Source organism: Terrapene carolina, unplaced genomic scaffold (genome assembly GCF_002925995.2).
Source record: "Terrapene carolina triunguis isolate 2854851 unplaced genomic scaffold, T_m_triunguis-2.0 Scaffold95, whole genome shotgun sequence".
Classification (NCBI taxonomy): Eukaryota; Metazoa; Chordata; order Testudines; family Emydidae; genus Terrapene; species Terrapene triunguis.
In genome coordinates this window covers 44,543,805-44,552,938 of record NW_020664446.1, presented here as the reverse complement: position 1 = coordinate 44,552,938, position 9,134 = coordinate 44,543,805, and the positions used below count along the sequence as shown (strand labels likewise).

Here is a 9,134-nt window from a genome sequence, read left to right as displayed (position 1 = left end):
AACAGAAGATACTGACTGTTTCTCTTTCATTATGGAAAAAAGTGCCTTTGATAATAGCAAAGACTCATGCATCCACTTGGTTCTCACAGAAGACAGATAAGGTATTTAACTGAAAAGAACAGAAACTTAGGGCTGGTCTACACTGCCGCGCTAGTTCGGCGGCTGGGGATCGAAGTTCCGAGTTCGATTTATCGCGTCTGGTCCGGACGCAATAAATCGAACCAGGAAGTGATCCCTGTCGACTGCGGTACTCCAGCTCAACGAGAGGAGTACCGCGGAGTCGACGGGGAGCCTGCCTGCCGCGTGTGGACCGCGTCTGAACCGCGGTAAGTTCGATGTAAGGTATGTCGAATTCAGCTACGTTATTTACATAGCTGAATTTGCGTACCTTACTTCGACTTCGGGGGTAAGTGTAGACCAATCCTTAGATAGCTTTAAGTGATCAGTCCTCCCTTAGCCCCTGAACCTGCACCATTACATGACCAGCTACAACATGGGGTCCCACTGATTTCATTGGGATTCAGGGCAGACACAAAGTTCCAGGGTAGCAGGTCGTGTTGCTGGATAGGGGCCAGCTGGACCATTTCTTGAAACCTCTTGTATTCTGTAAATGTACACATCATTCACAGTGCACACATTGTGAGTTCAGGCACTTCCTAACTGGACTAAGATGGGCCATTCAGCTGAACCCTTTTATGATTTAAGTCCTTTTTTTTTTTTATTGAACCATTTCGCTATATATCAGGATGGGAACCTGCACATGCCCACACTTTAACACAACTGGGACTATCATTCTACTTCACTATTCAAAGAGTGGCACCATGCCCAAGATGCGCAAAGGCGGATCCTTCTCTACTAAAAAGTACTCCAAACAATTCATGCTTATTTTTCTTTCCCAAAAATGAACCAATTTCCCATCACCCCTCCCCTCCATGCAATCACAACGGCTAAGGCTCTCCCATTGCTCCGCCCTCCCCAGTCTCCACAACACCTCTGGTGGGCTGCTCCCCGCGAGACAGCCGCCACCCCCGCAGCCAGACAGCACCTCGCCCAGCGGCCCCCCGCCACCGGCTGTCTGCCCCGCGGGAGGCAGGCGCCCGCTCCGCATCCCACACGCCGACGAGCATCGTTCTCGGGGGTTCAGCTCCTTTGTCACCGCGCTGCCCGGTGTTGTTCGGACCCGTTGTCCGCAGGGAGCCGCGGCCTCGTGCCTGGTTACCTGCCCGGCCTCCCCCGGGAGCAGGCGGCTCCCGCACACCGCCCGCCTCGGGCGCGCAGAAGCGGCTGGAGCCACCCCGAGTTCTGCCGCGAGGCGGCCAGGCCACGCACCGACCAGCAGCCGCCGCCTCGAGCTGCTGCCAGACGAGTAGCTCCGCACCCGTTGGAAAGCGCCGCCTCATCCCGTTACCTCCCCACCCCCAGCGGGGAGCCCCAGTGCGGCCTGCCCCCGACTCCCTACCCTCTGCGAGCGGGGAGCAGAGGCGCCCCTTACCCATGGCCACAGAACAGCAGCCAGCTTGTCGCGCACGGGCTGGCCTCCCTTGCACGGCTCCCGCTCCAGCCCTTCGCAGGCTCCTTCTCCTCCACTCTCCCGTCACAATCCGCACTGCGCCCCCGGCGGCAGGAGGACCTGCCCCTCTCTGCCCACCCTGGAGCGCAACCAGCGGGGAGTGGCTGCTACTGGGCAGAGCTCAGCGTAGGTGCCCCCTATGCTCCAGCCACACAGAATGGGGATGACGCCGCAAAATTGGGGTCTAGAGCCAGCCTTGCCCCACACCTGAGGATTCGGAACGGGAGGCAACGCTGGGGCCAATCCTTATCCTCCTCTTTCATAAGTAGCCCAAACTACACAGGGCTCAGCTGCCACCAGCGCCCTACACAGGCTTGCAGCAGTGGCCCCAGGGGGGCTCATAACAACCAATATAGAGAAAACGTTAGACTCTCACTTCTGCACGTATGCATTTCTGACCTAATGCGTGAGATTTCCTTTTGTATTGACAAATAGGCGTGTTTTGCATTGCTTTGTTGTAGCTTTAGGTTGTAAACCCTTCAGGGAAGGGATTGTCTCTTCTATAATTGTACAGCACCCAGCCTTTGGTCGGTCTGGTTGTATAAATATTTTATAAGACAGTGTTCCCCGCTTTAGGTAGATTTTGTTTATGCACTAATAAACTATTCTCCCTTTCCACTTGTCAAAAGTAAGTGAAGAAGAAAAGTCCAAGATTGACGGTTTACTACTACTTCTAGTTTCTTGGGATAAATATAAAGGTGCCCTCCCCCTATAGCATAAATTAGGTGTGATTGATACACACACTTCTGCCACCGGTGCTGCATGTAAAAGAAAATTCTCATACCTTCCATAAATGAAAGTGTGCCTAAAGAACTGTATGACAAGAGACCTGTTAAGAGACTTGGTTGTCATGGCTATTGAGGAAAAAAAAAAAAGAAAAACAGAGTTCAAGTCTCTTGCTCTGAAAAGTTGACAAATATGCTACAGCTCACACATCCAACTTCAGTAGGGTAAATAATCCAACATTATTTATCCCCATTCTATAAAGTACATGTAACAAAATCCTTGCTCCCTCAAACTAATTAATTTAGCATCACACGTGGAGAGTAGAAAAAGGAATCAGAGGCATTGTCACAGTTAAGCAGCTACTCAGCAGCCAGGGTAGACTATAAGACACCTCTCCCACCCTTCCTAAAGGAAAGTTAAGGAAAGGGCTGATCAGGTTTTATAAGGAAGTTTTGCCTACATCCAAGGGGACATGCAAAAGCCTTCAGAGCTGTTTAAGGGACAAACTGATTAATAGGCAATAAAGGTTAGAAATATTAGTAAAACAAAGACATGATCAGAGACATGAAAGGTTAGTAGATAAGCTAGATGGCAGAGGAGGGGTGTAAATTATGAAGGGGTTGAAATGTGAAAAGTTTGTAGTTAGTAGTAGTACTACCATAGCACTTACAAACCCTACTCACATACTAGGACCCCATTATTCTAGGCACAGTATAACTAGATGAAAGTATTACTAAGTGTAATACAGGAGCCAAGAAATTGATACAGGTAAGTGAGTACAAAGACACAATGAGACAATATTGGTCAGTATGGTAGACCATGATCTCAGTCTCAGTGCACCTACAGTCTAACTGTGCCTAGAAAAAAATGTGACCATCACCAAAAAGGAGTTTTAAAGAGGAGGTTTTCAAGTGGAAAATGGAGGTAGCATTACAGCTGATTACAATAAGCAGTAAGGGCACCATGGGAGAAAGCACAAAGGTATTTATTTAAAAATTTAACAAATGGATGATAGAAGCTGCCATCATGAGAGAGACGAAGTGGAAGTTGACATCTGGATAGTGAATGAAACAGGGAATTGAAATGGAAGGCACTGAAAGTGAAGACAAGCAACATGTTTGTTACAAGAGGGGAGGAGGAGCCACTAGAGAGATCAAAGAGAGGAATGATATGCTCAAAGCAACTGGCAAGGAGAATAGTCTTTGAAGCAGTAGTCTGAATAGATAGGAGGGGGTAAGATTAGACTTGTCAAGGGCAGAGAAAAGTATGTTGCTGTAATCAAGATGAGAGCTTGGACGAGAGTTGTCCAGGTGGATGGATAGGAAAGGTCATATCTTAGCCATATTATGCAGAAAGAATAGGCAAGATTTAGACAGCCTGCAATTGAGGACCTAAAGAGGTCAATAAAGATGACACCCAGCTTACAGGCCTGAGTGACAAGCAAAACAGTGATGCTATCTGTAAATGATTGAGAAAGGAGGTAGCAAAGAGGGCCTAGAGGGGGCAGCGGGAGATTAAGTGTGTTTCAGCAATATTGAACTTGAACTGACAGCTGGACATCCACAAGATTCTAGAAAGGCTGAGGAGACAAATCTGGAGGGGCAGGGGTGGAGAGCAGTAGAGATGCTCAGAGAGGGGGTTGACATGATCAGAGCAATGAACCAAGATTTTAGCAGCAGCATTTGGAATAGACTTGGGGAAAGCAGGGGTATAATATTCAAGGCCAGCAAAGAGGTGCCCAAAGCAGTCAAGACATGAAATGATGAGGATTGAAGTTTTATCTCTGAGATAGAAAGGAAAAGCCGGAATTTAGATTTTAAGCAAGTATAAGCAGCAAGATTTAGAAATAGCCTGAACACACAGATCCAGGCAAAGGGCCAAGTTGAAAATTACTCATTTGAAAATATTAAATGAGTAGGAGGATAGCAGTGATGTCCATGGTGACAGACAGAGAGGGCTTGGGGAGGAAAGATCAAGAGCTCAGCTTCAACCACACTGAGTTTAAGATGACTGGAAATTCAGGAAGAGATATCAGGAAGAGATTATAAAGTACAGATGAGAAGCAATAGAAAAGTGCCTATAGGCCAGCAGTGATACAGTCATGCTGAATGAAACAGCGAGAACTAGCCTTTTTTGTAAGTGTTAGCCTAAAATAAGTTTGGGATCAAACAATTTTCATGTTTATTCACCACTTAAAAACACTATAGTGCTTAAGAAAGTGAGAAACCCCATTTATAAATGGCTCTGTAAAAAATGTTTGCTTTTCTAGGGCCTTTATCCATTCTGCAGTTTTTACCTGTCATTTGTTCTTATACAAATTTACAAGACACCTGAAAATTTGTATATATTAGAAAGCTGTACCTTAAAATATACCTTTTGTCCTAGAAATTTTGTTCTTTTCAGGTATTTATGAGCAAGTTTATCATTTGATTTGACAACTTCTCATGATTACTTTGAGGTATTGGCATTTCCATGAATAAATTATAGATAGCCACTTAACTGAGTCAGAGGGGTGAGCTAATTAATCACCAGGGGGCATGGTACAGAACAGAGAACACTACTGCTTTACTTCAAAATAGGGATTAGACAGAATCTGACTATGGACACTGAGTATCCAAAGGCATTCTTAAAAGGCTTGCTGGGTGTTTGTCAGATCCATGCAAAAAGATCCACTACTGCACAGTTGGAAACATTACTAAAAAGAACCTAAACAAATGTAGGTAGAAAAGAGATAATGGAAACATCTTTATTTTTAAAGTAGCTTTTTGTTAGTCTAATCCAAACAACAGCCACATATGTAGCCAAAAACTACAAACTTCATCTTATCCCCCCCACTTTAACTTCCTGCAGCCAGATCCCTATGAAAGAGCAGAGTCAAGGAATGAAAGAAGCAGTTCGAGGAAGAACTGACAGTTTTAAAATGGTCCTTTCCCCCGATGTTCAGCTCCTCTTTAGTCAGCTGAGCTTTTTCACTACTCTTAAGATCTCACTTTTATAGAAGACTAAATTAAGAGCTGTTTAACAGTCCTGGTTTCGGCTATAATCCTGGTATCTGATATTGGAGATTCCTGCATTTCTGTACCAGTGAATATTACTCTAGGATCAGGGCCTTAGTTTCTATATTAGAAAAGTGAGCTGAATTTAGCACACTTTAGCTGTGTATCCTTATACATTGATGCCACCCAAAACTGGATATTAAGATTTTTTAAAAATGAAATCTTAAATTGTTATTCTAACACCAAGACACTCCTGGATTATTAGGTTCTAAATGAATCCCATATTTTCCTTTCTGTCGGTATATTTTCTACATTTCTATGTATTTCAGCTCAGTGCAGTTTCATCTGTAGGTATTTCTTAGTTTCAGCTAAACTCCACTCTCTGAAGAGGGCACATTTTAACTACTGGAGGAGAGGGAGATGGCCGACTTTTACCCTTATGCCTGATTTTCATGTAGTGTGAGATTTTACAAACTTTTCATTTAAGTTATCATAATACTGATTTTGATCATCAATAATAGGGTCAAATCCTCTGTTGGTATAAATCAGTGTATGTCAACTTACAACAGCTGAGGATTTGGCTTATAATATTAAATATCTCAAACTTCAAAACACAGATAAGCAACTACTGACAAGTCAAATTTGAAGGAAAAATTCTGTGGAAAGAGATGCCAGATTGCTCCAGCAAGCTGACTGAAGTATTGGAACCAGATATAATTTTTACACGTTTTAAAACTTTCCCACCTTCAAATATTTGTTTGCTGCCTATCATAGGTGGCAGGTTGCTAAGACTAGGTATGGCTGAGCCCCTTTGAATCTACTTTCTGAGCCTGCCCACCACCCACCCAGCTTAGCCGATAAAGCCCGCTGGCCAGCAGCTCCAGAGCCAAGAAGGGAGTAAGGCAGATGTTGCAGGGGAGGAGGAACCACCTGTGTACGGACAGGCACATCAAGTGACCCAGTGGTGCACTCCTTTGAATCTGCGAGCATCGAGACCCAACAGGCCAGAACGGGTAGCTAGGCCAAACCTGCACAACAGGAGCTGCCTCTGCAGAGTGAACGGTGGTGGGCTCAGCCCCCTCAAAGGATATTTTCACCAGCTGCCTATGTTGCTATTGAAAAAAAACAAAACAAAACAGTAACATACGTGAAAAGTTCAGTTACACAGTAAGTCATCGTGTCTAAGCATTTCAACTGAAAATACTGATATTTTGTTTGATTCAAGCAGTGCCATAACTAGCCCAATTGTAACAATTTAGCAAATTTTTATTACATTACAAATATTACAAAAAATAGTGAATTTAAAAAACCAAAAATGCCCACATCTAATGTATAAAGTCATGAACAATGCTTTACACACAACTTTGACATTAAAGAAATGTGAAAAAATACAATGAAAGGCATAAGTGTCTTTTTGAAGAGTCAAAAGTTAAAATCTACAAATTAATGTTAGGTTAATAGCATAAACTAAAGCGTTAAGCATGAGGTAGTTCTATTTTAGCTTCCTTATACTATGTCAAGTAAAGGGAAATTTGCATCATTTAAGGAAACAACCTGGCATGTAAGTTTATTAACAGTAAGCTACAAATCTGTCCCCAACCCAACAACTCCCAAAAGAAAGCCAATATTACATATAAAATCCTGGCTCCATTAAAGTCAGAGTCTTGCCATTGACTTCAAGGTTGGCCAGGATTTCACCCCATAAGTTTTTAAAAAGCTTTCATTTGCTAAAATAATTTAAACTCTTATAGGCAAATAGGTATATCAACATCACATTTCTCAGAACTTATCCAAAAACTAGTGGAAGATGGAAATATGTTATCAAGTTGTGTCAGTGTGAGAAGTCTAGAATACAATTATGTATGTAAACATAAAAGAGTGTTATGTTCTTACACGTATGATAGACTTTAAAAAGAAAGCAACAGGATGGGTATTGGAAATAGAAAAGGGAACTCTCTCATATTTTCTAAGAGGCACAAAAACATGATCTTAAAGTTTGCAAGAAAGAAGGGAATTTCTATGCAAGAACTACATTTTAAAATCTGCAAAACCAAAATGATCCTAAATGTAGTCACTCAAAGCAGTGTCTATTATTTGTACTGAGTGGCAAGTAAGCAATTTCTTATCGCCCACAAGAAATACACAGATAAATATATATCCACAGGAAAATGGAATATGAGAGTAGCTATCTAGTACCTCTAGAAGTGCAGACTTTTGTGCTACTGATATGGTAGTGTCACGCTAGTAATAAAATTACTTGTTTTCTTTATAAGAATTTGTGCAATATGGTGAGAAGAAACTTTTACAGTTTGAGAAACCAGACTGAAATCAAATCCATTCAGACTACATGCTGCACTCAGCACCCATAGTCTACTAAACCATTATTTGCATTCAGCTGCACATGTAGAAAATGAACAAGATGACTTTTTTCCTCAAATTCTTCATCTTTACAGTCATAGAAGGTTACTCTGATAGACACGTTCATGTGCCCCTGACGGAAGATTGAAAATGTAATAAAAGTTAAGGAAAACAAACTTCAAATACTTGGATAATATTTTGTTCTTGCAAAAGACAGTTTATAAGTGTAAGGGTCTGTCTTGTGTCGAAAGTAATTATTGGGCATATCACAATGCCATCTTCAAACCTTCCCACTTCACGTGCTCTGTTTTAGCAGTTATAGGATTCTCTAATTACTCTGAGAAGGGACAAAGTCTAATGAAAAGACTCAATGAACAAGAGAGATTATGTATATAAAAGGTACCGTTTTTTCAGTTCTAGGAGCCTTATTAATTATTGCACTATCAATACAATTCCTTTTAAATACATGCCCTCTCCCACCACACGTTTGAAGGAAATAAAAAGTTGACATGCTAACCACATCTACTGGACTATAAAATGGAAAGATAGAAAAACAGGGTTAAATAGAGGCCTGTTTTTATGTAGCTTTATTTTAAAATGTTAAATAGTGTAGCCTCATTCAGTGTTTCCCAAACAGTATGTCTGGATCACAGGAAGGTTCTAGATGGGGTGCCATGTCCAGGGGCACATTAGCCCATCACTGAGCCTAGGCAAACACTTCTCCCAGTCTTGTGTGCAGGGAAGGGTTGGTAAGCAAATTGGCCCTGCACTCACCCCGCAGCAGCAGCAGCTTCTATCCCATGGGGCTGGGCCAGGCTCCCCACTCTGAGTTTTGCAACCTGGTGCATAGGGTCACACCACCATTCTCTCAGATTTGGCCCAGCCAAATTTTAGAGTAAGTCACCAGGTTCTATGCCAGGCAGTTAGAGCGCTTTGCAAGTCACACCCTTTAGAGACTCTTGTCACGTTGTGTAAACAAGCCCTTAAATCAAAGCGGATTTGTAAATTGTGGAAGATACAATTACAAATTTTGGACTCACTTATTAGCTGGACCCAAAGCATACCCCTTTAATATGTTTAGTTGGTAACTTTTCCCACTGTAATACAGATTGACCATGTAGTATAGGCCACGATTTGTGCATCTTGAAAAGTCTGAAACATTTGCCCCAAATCTTGCTATAGCTCTGTTACAGATACAACTCCTGACACTAGACACACAAGACCCAACATTCAAGGAAATCGTATTTGAGTAGCCTCCTTTGGCTGCTGGTGTTGATCACAAATCATGAGAGAACACAGAATGTGTTTCATGGCAGCAATAGCCAATGTGGAAGACCATACTGAATAACAGAACTTGTAATTCAATAGGCTGTTACAACTTTGCAAGATGAAGAATCTACACTATCTACAAGGTGCTCCCTGTTCTTCTTGAGATGCTGCCTATTCAACTGTTAAGTTACTGAATAAGTAGACTAGCTGCAAAC

General features: G+C 42.5%; 1 protein-coding gene across 2 annotated transcripts in view; it reads right to left on the bottom strand.

Moving 5' to 3' along the window:
- Positions 1 to 7,260: 7,260 nt before the first annotated feature.
- DNA2 (DNA replication helicase/nuclease 2) overlaps positions 7,261 to 9,134 on the bottom strand; it is a 32,301-nt gene continuing 30,427 nt past the window's right edge. For both annotated transcript variants that reach the window (XM_026650893.2, XM_026650894.2), the window contains one exon: positions 7,261 to 7,802. In XM_026650893.2, coding sequence (XP_026506678.1) covers positions 7,746 to 7,802 — 57 coding nt within the window. In that variant the 3' untranslated portion in view covers positions 7,261 to 7,745. The remainder of the gene's footprint in view (positions 7,803 to 9,134) is intronic.